The sequence below is a fragment of the Neoarius graeffei genome, chromosome 2, assembly GCF_027579695.1.
Source record: "Neoarius graeffei isolate fNeoGra1 chromosome 2, fNeoGra1.pri, whole genome shotgun sequence".
Classification (NCBI taxonomy): Eukaryota; Metazoa; Chordata; class Actinopteri; order Siluriformes; family Ariidae; genus Neoarius; species Neoarius graeffei.
This window is the reverse complement of record NC_083570.1, coordinates 94513312-94526911: the sequence shown is the minus strand read 5'-3', so window position 1 is coordinate 94526911 and position 13600 is coordinate 94513312. Positions and strand designations below refer to the sequence as shown.

The 13600-nt window shown below is 41.9% G+C and overlaps 1 protein-coding gene across 3 annotated transcripts in view; it reads right to left on the bottom strand.

Annotated features, from left to right (window-relative positions):
- enox2 (ecto-NOX disulfide-thiol exchanger 2) overlaps positions 1-13600 on the bottom strand; it is a 766926-nt gene that overhangs the window by 41055 nt on the left and 712271 nt on the right. For all 3 annotated transcript variants that reach the window (XM_060915209.1, XM_060915211.1, XM_060915210.1), the window contains one exon: positions 10400-10505. In XM_060915209.1, coding sequence (XP_060771192.1) covers positions 10400-10505 — 106 coding nt within the window. The remainder of the gene's footprint in view (positions 1-10399; positions 10506-13600) is intronic.

Sequence of the window (13600 nt, the reverse complement as noted above, 5' to 3'; positions counted from 1 at the left end):
TGTGAAAATTCATACAGGATTTGATAAAGGTTTCTCAGCTGTTCACGGCTCTTGAGGACCTTCTTTATTCCATTTTCTCGAGGACACGAAGGAAATAGAGAGAGAGAGAGAGAGAGAGAGAGAGTGAGTGTGTGGGGAAGGAGAGCAAGAGAACGGTGACTCCTCATGTGGAATGAGTTAAATTGGTGAGCGGGAAATAGCTTTCTTTCTCCCTTATACTTACTGCAATTCATCACCAAAGAAGATGTCAGTTAAAATGAGGCTGACAGAGAGAATGAGCAGAGAGAAGGGCATAGAGAGAGAGAGAGAGAGAGACCTGAACACACTGTGTCCTCATAGAGAGGATCATGCAAGAACAGGCCATTAACTCCTTAACCAGATCATCAGCAGACAGCAGTGTGTTACACAACATGCCAGCTCTCTCTCTCTGTCCTCTGTCCACCTATACAAAGTCCACTTCACCTCCAGTCTCTCATGTAACACTGCATTCATAAAACAAAACAGTGATCCTAAGGATTGTGAGGATGATGTGATATGAATGAATGAATGAATGAATGAATGAATGATGATCTTTACTGAGGATGCCAACGTCACAGAGTGATTTACAGAAGGGTCCTCAAAAATGTAAATAAACAAGATCAACTGTGAGCTACTGCTCACTGACAGTACGTATCCCTCCACCACTCTCACGTATATCAGAACGCAAGCGATCGAAGGAATAGGACACTTATTATGAATGTTGACTTCAACAAATAATTAACCCTGAAACAAGTAAGTAAAGAGCCGTGTCTCTCTCCAGGGATTTCAAATAGCATCCTGCTAAACTGGCATTCTGAAATAGCATTCTGCTTCTTGAAATCTGTTTCGCAAATACATTCCTTCGGTAAACAGGAAGTCGATGTGGGACAGACCTGAAAACGGTAGACACGGTATAGAACCCCAAGCTGAAGGTCAGGACCAAATATCAAGCAGTTGTGATTTGTAGTTGCCGAGAAAAGTGTGACGAAATTTTGTAAATCCACCCTGTTTCAAAAATACATTCCGTCGGTAAACAGGAAGTCGATGTGGGACAGACCTGAAAACGGTAGACACGGTATAGAACCCCAAGCTGAAGTTTGGTACCAAGTGGCTATGATTTATGGTTGCTGAGAAAAAGGGTGTTTCGGACAGACGGACGGACAGAGGTAAAAAAAAAAAACAGTATACCCCCCCTCCTTTGGAGGGGGGTATAATAATGAGAATAAATAATACAACCCCGATTCCAAAAAAGTTGGGACAAAGTACAAATTGTAAATAAAAACGGAATGCAATAATGTGGAAGTTTCAAAATTCCATATTTTATTCAGAATAGAAGATGGATGACATATCAAATGTTTAAACTGAGAAAATGTATCATTTAAAGAGAAAAATTAGGTGATTTTAAATTTCATGACAACAACACATCTCAAAAAAGTTGGGACAAGGCCATGTTTCCCACTGTGAGACATCCCCTTTTCTCTTTACAACAGTCTGTAAACGTCTGGGGACTGAGGAGACAAGTTGCTCAAGTTTAGGGATAGGAATGTTAACCCATTCTTGTCTAATGTAGGATTCTAGTTGCTCAACTGTCTTAGGTCTTTCCTGTCGTATCTTCCATTTTATGATGCGCCAAATGTTTTCTATGGGTGAAAGATCTGGACTGCAGGCTGGCCAGTTCAGTACCCGGACCCTTCTTCTACGCAGCCATGATGCTGTAATTGATGCAGTATGTGGTTTGGCATTGTCATGTTGGAAAATGCAAGGTCTTCCCTGAAAGAGACGTCGTCTGGATGGGAGCATATGTTGCTCTAGAACCTGGATATACCTTTCAGCATTGATGGTGTCTTTCCAGATGTGTAAGCTGCCCATGCCGCACGCACTAATGCAACCCCATACCATCAGAGATGCAGGCTTCTGAACTGAGCGCTGATAACAACTTGGGTCGTCCTTCTCCTCTTTAGTCCGAATGACACGGCGTCCCTGATTTCCATAAAGAACTTCAAATTTTGATTCGTCTGACCACAGAACAGTTTTCCACTTTGCCACAGTCCATTTTAAATGAGCCTTGGCCCAGAGAGGACGTCTGCGCTTCTGGATCATGTTTAGATACGGCTTCTTCTTTGAACTATAGAGTTTTAGCTGGCAACGGCGGATGGCACGGTGAATTGTGTTCACAGATAATGTTCTCTGGAAATATTCCTGAGCCCATTTTGTGATTTCCAATACAGAAGCATGCCTGTATGTGATGCAGTGCCGTCTAAGGGCCCGAAGATCACGGGCACCCAGTATGGTTTTCCGGCCTTGACCCTTACGCACAGAGATTCTTCCAGATTCTCTGAATCTTTTGATGATATTATGCACTGTAGATGATGATATGTTCAAACTCTTTGCAATTTTACACTGTCGAACTCCTTTCTGATATTGCTCCACTATTTGTCGGCGCAGAATTGGGGGGATTGGTGATCCTCTTCCCATCTTTACTTCTGAGAGCCGCTGCCACTCCAAGATGCTCTTTTTATACCCAGTCATGTTAATGACCTATTGCCAATTGACCTAATGAGTTGCAATTTGGTCCTCCAGCTGTTCCTTTTTTGTACCTTTAACTTTTCCAGCCTCTTATTGCCCCTGTCCCAACTTTTTTGAGATGTGTTGCTGTCACGAAATTTCAAATGAGCCAATATTTGGCATGAAATTTCAAAATGTCTCACTTTCGACATTTGATATGTTGTCTATGTTCTATTGTGAATACGATATCAGTTTTTGAGATTTGTAAATTATTGCATTCCATTTTTATTTAAAACTTGTACCTTGTCCCAACTTTTTTGGAATCGGGGTTGTAATAAAAAAACTATAAAAATGAGAAACATCAAATATGAACAAAACACTTGTCAGTAGAGAGGTTTACATTAGACTCCCACGGGAGTCCTGCGGGACCCGACGCAAAGCAGTGCGGCGCGGGACAAATTTTGAAAGCTCATTGCGGGCGCGGGCGGGAGGGGGAGTGCACAATGTGGGCGCGGGCAGGAGAGGTGATAAGCTGCAGTCCTGCTAACTAAAAACGTGTTTAAAATAAAATTTATAAATTATTAATTTATGTCTATCATATATAATTTGTGCTGGATATTTTATTTGGCATTAATAAAAACATTTTAAGATGCCTAAATTTGCGGATGTGGTCTAATCTCGCGTACGTTTCCGATTCCTTTCCGCTCTTCCGTGTTTGAGATCTCCGATCATGGCAGAAGAGCAGAGCTCCTCTAGTGAAGCTCACAGTGCTTCAGAAGTAAGTGCTGCTTTAAAAAGAGGTACATTTACCGTTAAAAAGTCGAGAGTATTAGTCCTAAGTATTAAAAAGTATTAAAACGTATTTAAAAAAAGTGTTAACTATTAACTAGTATTAAAAAGTACAAGTATTAACTAGTATTAAAAAGGACTGTGTATCGCACAGATTGTTCAATTTAAAGCTAGAAATAGACAGTGTATAATCTGAGGAGCTGGTTGTGGTTGCGCAGCACTTCATATGAGAGGAGAATGAAATCGCGGTTGGAATCATAACGCCACAGACTCGGAAGTGGGTGTGCGAGTGAGCAAAGCGACAGCTGTCAATCAAAGCGAGAGCTGTCAATCATGAGCGCATGCAGCGCTCAACTTGGAATGTGTCAGCAGAATGTCAGAGTCTAAACAATAAACTTGCAATAAATGAAGGATCGGTCAGTGGAGAGCTCAGCTAAGCTCAGCATGTTTAATTCCCCAAGCCAATGACAAGAACTTTCGTGAGAAATAACGCGAACGTCTGCATCATGCGGGATTTGCGGGCGGGAGCGGGACAAAATATGGCAGGCGCGGGCAGGAGTGGGACTGAAAATCATAATTCTTTGTGGGAGCGAGCGGGAGCGGGACTGCACAATGCGGGAGCGGGACTGAAAATTCTGTCCCGCGCAGACCTCTAGTTTACATCAGTCCATGAAATAAAGTGTAATAACAGTAAAGAACACAGGTCTGGCCAATCACAGGGGTGGATCCAGGAAAATGGGGGGGGGGGGGGGGGGGGGGGTGAACCCAGTAAGGCTGGGGCTCCGGGGTCCGGCAGAGGCCCCCAGAAGCTCTGCAGTTTTTAAATACCCAGAGATGTATTTTAAACTGTCAGAGACATGTTGTAAATTAACTCTCTTAAAAGAAAATTAGCATATCAAAAATATGTTTTAAAAGTATGAACTTTCAAAACCATTTTATTAGTCACTGAAAATGATATTGTCAGAGTTGCAGGTATATGTGGAGAACATAACACACAAATCACATAACCACAAAACACCTTATAATCAATAAATTGTTACTATTTTAGCAACTGCAATCTGAGCTCCTGCTCAGGACATTCAGTGTATTCACTGTAAATACAGTGAATATACCCAGGTACACTGAGGGAATGTCAGTGGCCACATAAGACAGCGCTGAATATAAACAAGCAGATTTTCTTCAGAGCCGTTGCAAAAATCAACATCTCTCACAGACCTATCCAGCCACTGTCGGAAAAATCAAAGTGAGGCTCACCCCCAAAACGGCACGTGTACCATGTACATACGCTGGGTATAGTGAGTACAGGGAGACCCTATTAATGAATACGAGCAGTAGCCGGACAGCAGACATGTGTGTGTACATGCAGTAAGCCTGCTGCAGTATCTTATCATTTTGGCTTGTGAACATGTGTGTTAACGATACCATAAACATAAAAAGATGGCACACACCCTTTACATGTAGTCTACAGTGCAGTCTGGGAATACAGTCTATTATAATGTCGATGCACGAAGTTCCCACGCCCTGTTAAAATCCAACAGGACTCGCCCAGCTCGCTTTTCACTGCATTCATGTCACGAGCGAAAAATCCCAAGCTGAGACCTACTATTGAATATAAATTTATACCATAAACTCTTCAGCTCAATCTCACATAATGGTTTATTTTGTTTTAGTGCCAAATGAAAGGCCATATGGGAGTTCCTATATGCTCATCTGTCTATTGGCAACCGTTTCTGAGTTATAATGGAAAATGTTATTTTGACCATGGTGGCAATTGAAAGCCCATATAATTAACTCTTATAATGTTGATAATGGTAAACATCTGACGATCATGAACCATTCTAAAGTTATAGCCCTTTGAAAACCCATGACCTTGAGTTTGACCTTTCATAGTCACTCAAGGTCAAAGATCATGGCGCCAAATGAAAGGCCATATGGCACTTCCTATAACTTGATAATGGTAAATATCTGTCTATCATCAACCGTTTTTAAGTTACAGCCCTCTGAAAATCCGTGACCTTGAGTTTGACCTTTCAAGGCCACTCAAGGTGAAAGATCATGGTGCCAAATGAAAGGCCATCTGGGGGTTCCTGTATGCTCATAATAGTAAACATCTGTCTATTGGCAACCGTTTTTGAGTTATAATGTAAAATATGTTATTTTGACCAAAAAGTTGACCTTTCTGGTGACCTTGACCTTCACCTTGACCCAGTTACCCCCAAAATTTAATCAGGTAATCTATGGACCATTGCCCACCTACCCTGAAAATCTGAAGTCAATCGGTGTAACCGTCTAGACCAGACCTGGGCATTTTACGGCCCGCGGGCCGCATCCGGCCCTTTGGTTCATTCTGACCGGCCCGCGTAAGGTTAATGAGAAATTACAAAATAAACGCATTTTCTAATTTTACCTCATGCATGGACTGAATGTGCATTGCTTTTATTTTGAAGTTGTGTTCAACAAAAACGCAATGCGCGTGACATGAAATCCCACGAAACCTAATCCCGCGATAACTACTTCCGTAATTTGTCCAGACCAACCACAAACTTGTACGTCATCCTTCAAACGGTCCAGCCAATCACATCGTGTGACGTCACCAGCAGGCGCCGGAGCCGATCTCCGGCGAAAAGCACCAAATGAGGTGATTAAACTACAAATGTGGGCATCATTATTATAATATGATGCATCTTGCTTGATATTTGGAGTAGAAAGACAATATTGTGATGTCTTTATTGTGTTTTGGGGTGAATGTGACTAAAAAAAAAATGGTACAAACGTTCACATTTTGTTAACCATTGTTTTGGGAAATTTGATTGAATAAATGACATTTTTTGGAAGGCAATCTCGTTTTTTCCATACTCTTACCAGTCTTAGCAGCTTGTAAAAACAAATGTTATTTACTGCTTTATATAAAGGAAATACAATTAATATTATGCAGAATTTAGTTCAGCCTTTTGGTCCGGCCCTCCACTAAATTTTCTGTTTCTCATGTGGCCCCATGGAAAAAATAATTGCCCACCCCTGGTCTAGACGCTAGATTGTTAACAGACAGACACACAAACAAACAAACAAACAAACCGCACTGATTACAATACCTCGCCCCGCTGACTCTGTCATGTGCAAAGTAATAAAAAACTGCTCATTGGATTGCTAGAAAGGCAAATAAAAACCAGCAAATTCTGGAAGCAAACATCACACCATCTGTAAACAAGTTGAAGTTAAAATGAGGATGGATCCTATAATAAGATAATGATCTGAAACACACCTCAAAATTTGCAATGGAATACTTCAAGAGGCACAAGCTGAAGGTTTCGCCATGGCCCTTACAGTCCCCTGACCTAAACATCATTGAAAATGTGTGGATGGATCTCAAAAGAAGAGTGCATGCAAGACGGCCCAAGAATCCTGCAGAATTAGAAGCCTTTTGCAAAGACGAATGGGTGAAAATCCCCCAAGTAAGAATCTAAAGACTCTTAGCTGGTTACAAAAAGCGTTTACAAGCTGTCATACTTTTGCTTCAGGCCCTTTTCTTTTTTTTTTTTTGCATTTTCTACCTGTAAATGATAGAAATAAAAATTAATCTTGCTGAAAATATTAAAGAAATGTCATCTTTACCTTTCTGCCTTTGGGCGATCAGTTCATCTTCTGCTCACTTAACTAAATCACAGTTACAGACATTATAGCCTTGCTCTGGTGTTAGCTTTCTGTTACTATCTCTTATGTTAACGGGTCGGTTTTGACCCGTGTCTTAAATCAGCCATAAAATACCCTAAAAACAATTATTTATCATCCAATTTGTTTCTTACCTCTTGGTTACCTTGTTAGGCTCCCTTATCCATGAAAAGATTGGTTTTAATATTTTTGTTGTGGCCCCCTGGGCCTTTCTTTTAACAGCATACCCCTCGTTTTCAATATAAAAAAGTGGTCAAATGAACCTCAAGAGAATAATGTAAACAAATAAAAGGTTGTTCTGTTACCTGACTATTACTGAGGGGTATTAGATCACATCTCTTAAATGTAAAAAAATAATAATAATAATTTTAATATTATCAACTATAGTAACATCTATGGTGTTTCGGGTCAACTTCGACCCATATATATTTACTTCAAGAAAAGTGCAAAAAACAAGTCTTTTTTTTTTTTTTTTAAATATTCCTGCCGGTCGATGCGTCCCAGATACTATCATACCCCTTTTCCACCAAATCAGTTCCAGGGCTGGTTCGGAACCAGTGCTGGTGCTGGTTCACAACTCATTCAACTCGCGAGCCAGCTGAGAACCAGTTTGCTTTTCCATAGCTCGCGGTGCTAAGAGGAGACACGTCATTACGTCGCTGTATACGTCAGTTACGTCGCTGTATATGTCATTACATCGCTGTATACATCAGTTATGTCGCTACGTTTGCATAAACCTTGGCGCGAATATCGACGCAAAAACAACACGGAAGCAGCAGCAGCAACAACAACAACAATAATAATAATGGATGACTTTGCGTTTGTACAGCTGCTGCTTCTCGTTGCTTAAAAATGTCGATCTTTCGCGGTCTTGTTATTGTTGTTGGTCTTAACAACTCCGCCCCCCCCGCTGACGTAAGCGGTTCTTTCCTCTGGCCCAGCAGAGAGTTGGTGCTAGCCTGGAACCGGTTTTTCTGGCCCCAGAGCCAGTTCTTTGTCAGTGGAAACAGAAAACCTGGTTCCAAACTAAGCACTGGCCCCGAACCAGCCCTGGAACTGCTTTGGTGGAAAAGGGGCATCAGTGGCCTCATTGCTGGATCTGTACACTCCAGCAAGGAGAAGAACACCAATGTAGGCATCCAGGCATTCCTCATCAATGTCATTCCACATGTTGCCATGGATTTTTTTCCCTTCAAGGTTTGTCATAGCAATTATGACTTTTTTTTTAGTGACAATGGCATAAACAGATCAAAACATGACTTGATGTCACTTACTCTCGTCACAGCAAACCTTGTGATCCCGGGGTCATTTTGATGACATTTGCAGCAGCTGTCCTGCCATGTACATCAGGAGGTACTGAGCTCCAACAGATGTTGCCACTTTTGGATCTGAATGTTTCAGCAGGAGCAGCTTCAGCACCGGTGACCACCTCACCTCATCAGACTGATCAGATGTGTCTGTGTCTTCCGGTTGATACGCCACATCCTCCTCCTCAGAGACCTGCTCATCTCTATCGCTATACTGCTCTGTGTCCTCTGCCTCATTATCAGCAAAGATATGATCCAGAGCTTGGCTTACATTCAGTCCTCTTCTCATTGTTGCATGCCGTAAATTGGAGATGTGTACTCTGCAAGTCACCAACTCTAAACTCAATTGGCCTTACATGCCTGGACATGTCTGTCTTTGTTTGTTCTGTCAAACAGGCAAAGAGAAAAGCCCCTGACTGAAGATCAAGTGGTTGGAGGAAGAGCTGGCTGTAGGCTGTTGGCTGACTGTGTGTTTATGATTTCAGTTTTGGCATCTATTATTGCTTTATAATCTTATATTTTAACTGGGTCGAAATTGACCCTAACAACACACAGGTCACAATTTTCACCAGAGCATTTTATAATTTAGTAAAATTATTTTTTTGGATTTTATTTTGTTTAAATAGAAGTTCCTGACAAAGTCAAAAAGTCTTGATGCAATAAACACATTTATGTAGTACTTTTATGCATGCTAAACCTAAAAACGGGTCGGTGCCGACCCTAACACTAGAGGAAGGTTAAGCAAGGGTGCACAAACTTTTGCATGACACTATAACTTCACCAAAACAAGTAGCAATCAGGACCGGCTATACCAGTTTCAAGCATGCCTAACATAGATTTTTATCAATCACTATAGATAATAAACAAATAAATACATGTAAATATCACTTCTATTGCTTGAGAAAGTGATCACATGATGCACAGTCACAGGAAAATAATCAACAGAGGGTTCGACAAGAGGAAGAGTAACCGCTTTTACTCCCCTGAAGTTTATTATTTCACCAAACAGCACAAGTCTTTTATTCATCTTGTTGACGCGAACAATTCTTATTGATTAAAGAATGACACATCATACTTTCGATCTGTTTAGAGTTCTGGAACGTCCCTGAAACAAATTAGTTTCTGCAGCTATGAACAGGCTCGGACCAACCTTGCTTTTTTCTCTCTCAAATTTGAGGGGGGGACAACCCGAAAGATTAAATGCCTTGTCCTGAAGACTTCCTGTGACGGAAAACTTAAAGGAACAGCTTTAAAGGAACAGTCCACCGTACTTCCATAATGAAATATGCTCTTATCTGAATTGAGACGAGCTGCTCCGTACCTCTCCGAGCTTTGCGCGACCTCCCAGTCAGTCAGACGCAGTCAGACGCGCTGTCACTCCTGTTAGCGATGTAGCTAGACTCAGCATGGCCAATGGTATTTTTTGGGGCTGTAGTTAGATGCGACCAAACTCTTCCGCGTTTTTCCTGTTTACATAGGTTTATATGACCAGTGATATGAAACAAGTTCAGTTACACAAATTGAAACGTAGCGATTTTCTATGCTATGGAAAGTCCGCACTATAATGACAGGCGTACTAACACCTTCTGCGTGCTTCGGCAGCGCATTGATACGGAGCTCAGATATCAATGCGCTGTCGAAGCGCGCAGAAGGTGTTAGTACGCCTGTCATTATAGTGTGGACTTTCCATAGCATAGAAAATCGCTACGTTTCAATTTTTTTTAACTGAACTTGTTTCATGTCACTGGTCATATAAACCTATGCAAACAGGAAAAACGCGGAAGAGTTTGGTCGCATCTAACTACAGCCCCAAAAAATACCATTGGCCATACTGAGCCTAGCTACATTGCTAACAGGAGTGACAGCGCGTCTGACTGACTGGGAGGTCGCGCAAAGCTCTGAGAGGTACGGAGCAGCTCGTCTCAATTCAGATAAGAGCATATTTCATTATGGAAGTACGGTGGACTGTTCCTTTAAGCTTCACCACGCTGACAATTATACTGTAAGTGATTTTCAAATCTGGTTGAAATCGGATTCCTGTCAAAGCTGCTGTTAGAGAAAATGAATCGACCAATCAGAATGGAGAGTTCAACAGGAAGTTCAACACATACCCACGAGCAAGGCTTCTCTTTCAGATTTCACAGGACTGGGTGGACCCTTGTCTGGGACACTCTCTTTCTCTTGACTGCAGGACACCACTGCAGACGCTGTAGACTCCTTATGGGAACAGAAACACACACATAAAGCAAATATGCTGCACATTCAGATTCAGAAACTCACTGAGAGTCAGACGTGTGCAAATAAAGACAAGAAGAGCTGAATCACGTGCAAGAGAAACAGGAAGCATGAGCAATGAGTGCATCTTCCCTGATGGAGTGAACTTGTGTGTGTGTGTCCATTTATAGTGTGCCAGGACTGTAAGGACAGACTGAGTTATGCCTCTCTGTGACCTGTGTATAGCATTCTTCCTCTCCCCATGCCATCCCCCTCCTCCTCTTGTTTGGAGTCGTGTCAGAGTGATTTATGCCACCACAAATAAAGTTCACCTCCGCTCCACTGCCCTCTAATGATCTGCCACGTTACCAGGCTCAGCTATGAGACAGACCGGGGATGGAGCAACGTCGGCCTGAGCACTTTCATGAAACTGTAGCTGAAGATTAATTGTTCTAGAGATAACTGCAATAAATGATTTAATTATCTTTATTAATTCATGGCACTGTTATACACAGTTTAATAATAGTTCACACATAAAACCCTCCATCTTAAGACTGAGACTATACTCATGAAAGTGAGACGGCCTTTCGATTTCATAAAAACGGTGAAATTTAGTTCCCTCTGAAATTTGGTCATTGTGATACATGTTTATTTCTGTAATAGCTGGGAAAAAAAAAAACCCTCAGGCCGTTCTGTGGCTGGGAAGTAATTTAATTTGAGGAGATTCCCGAGCAAATAATGTGCATGAAATCGCTCGCTTTGCGCAGTCAAGCAGACAGAGGAAGTCCATGTGTGCGTGCGCATGCGCAGGTTTACCTTTGACCGTGCACTGACAGTTCCATCATTCTGTCGCTAAACGAACAGCTGATCGCACTGAGGTGCTCGCTGACCGCCGATATTTAGTAGTTTGGTCCTGCGTTTGCGTTCCTTCGTTTATAACATAACGTCTTTTCTTCTCACTTTCCGTTAGTCAGTCTTTCACGTTTCATTCGCACACTCACGTCCGCCACTGTTCTCTCCTATTTCAAATTTGTATCCCACAATGCCTTGCACGAACAGGGAAAGCCCACCACGTGATACATGACGTAGTATCCTGTATTGGGTCATGATGAAGCAGGAAGAAATAGTGGAGAATTTAGGGCCATGTGGCCTTAAATTCATTAATTGTTCAATTTTTAAAAAAACTAATAAAATTGGAAGTCTGCGATTCGAATTCAGTAGCTTTCGATCCACTAAACAAAAATAACCAGGTGTCGGGGAAAATTCTTTTTATGACCTACAGTTGAAAAATCTGCAAGGCAGTCTAGCTTTAAAAATATATATATTTGCGTCAGTCCACCAGATTTTCATACCAGATGCTCAGATGATGGATTCTGAGTTCTACCTACTGCATTACATGACCAAGCCTCCGTATGCAGGAAATACAAACCAAAGTGAAATTGGACCAAGGGAAGTTCCTGTAAATCTGACATGAAATCTTGTGTGCACAACCCAAAATGGTCCATTTTCCAGGCAGAAAGCTTTCAAAAAGCTTGTCCATGATGTTTCAGTGAGGTCTAAAGTGTATTTCTGGACCAGAATGACACTACTTTTACTGTGGATTTGCAAAACAAATCCATAATTTTGGATTTAATCCATAATTTTAGTAATTTAATCGGATGACTCATTGATTGGGTTGGCGCCATGCCGAATTTATTCTTCACACTGTGCCGATTATGTCAGAATATTATGGCGTATTCACACCTACGTTGTTTGGTCCGGACCAAACGACCAAACAAACCAAATTTCCCTTGGTCCGGACCTTTTGTGTTGGTCTGAATACAAACCACCAAACTCTGGTCCGGACCAAACAAGCGGAGCGAGACCGAGCTGCAAGGTCGGACTCGGTCCGGACCAAAGGAACCCTGGTGCGGATCTTTTGGAGGTGTGAAAGCACACCGGACCTAATCCGACAGTTTTGCTTTTTTGTACCTCGGGAGCTTCCGTCGTTTGTCGAGCATTATGGGAAACAGAGTCTTGACACTCCACCGCAAAGTGCAAACACTGTTTCGGTCGTCAAGGGTTGTTCAGTCACCAGTGGTAGGCGAGTACAAAAAATGAGTAGGGGGCAAACGTGGGCCGAGGAAGAAACGCGTACCCTTGTGGATATATGGGCAGATGTCCACATATCTGAGCTTTTGGAGAGAACACACAAAAATGCCGACGTGTTTGCTGTATTCAGTGAGAAAATGAAGGAGAAGGGGTTCACGCGCTCCCCAGAACAATGTCGACTAAAAGTGAAGAAACTCCATCAGACCTACATTAAAATCAGGGACATTCTTTCAAAAAGTGGCGGTACTAGCGACGCAAAAAAGAAATTCATCTACTGCGTGAAGAGCCAGAACTGTCACAACATGATGTGCGCTCATCAGCGCTATCCTCCGTAGCCGCCTTGCCCTTTGTCGTCGTCGTTGATAAATTACTTGTGCAACAGCATAGTAATCGCACAATTGTGAAAACAGTAAAAACTGGAAAAAACATATAGCTTTGATGACATTAAAAAGAATAACAGCACGGAAAGCCTCCATGACTACTTTTGAACTTAACGCTTTGTGCGCGTGTCGTCTCTGACCAATAGCTGAACGACCTCAGGGCGCGTGGCTTTGTTGACAGATTTTGGTCCGCTTACTAAAATGTACAGTGTGAAAGCGAACCGCACCAAAATGAAAAAATAAAAAAAAAACATTTGGTTCGGACCAAAGCAAGTGAACTATCGAACTATCCTGGTCTGAATACACCCTTAGTCACCGATACTCTGTTTCTAACCTGGGACCAACTTTTACCTGGACAAAGTGTTACTAACAAAGCTAGAACTGTTGTTGATACAAGATAGTCAGTCATAAAATGTGTTTTTATTCTTTCTAACCTCTGAACAAGCAGTGTTGAAAGAAAACATGGAGACCAGCCCTGTGTCCGAAATCGCTCCCTACTCACTATATAGGGCACTATATAGTGAGGACGCCATTTTGTAGTGCTGTCCGAAACCTTAATGAGGATTATTACACCCTATATAGTGCACTCAAAGTATCCCACAATGCATCACGAAAAGGAGTGTACAA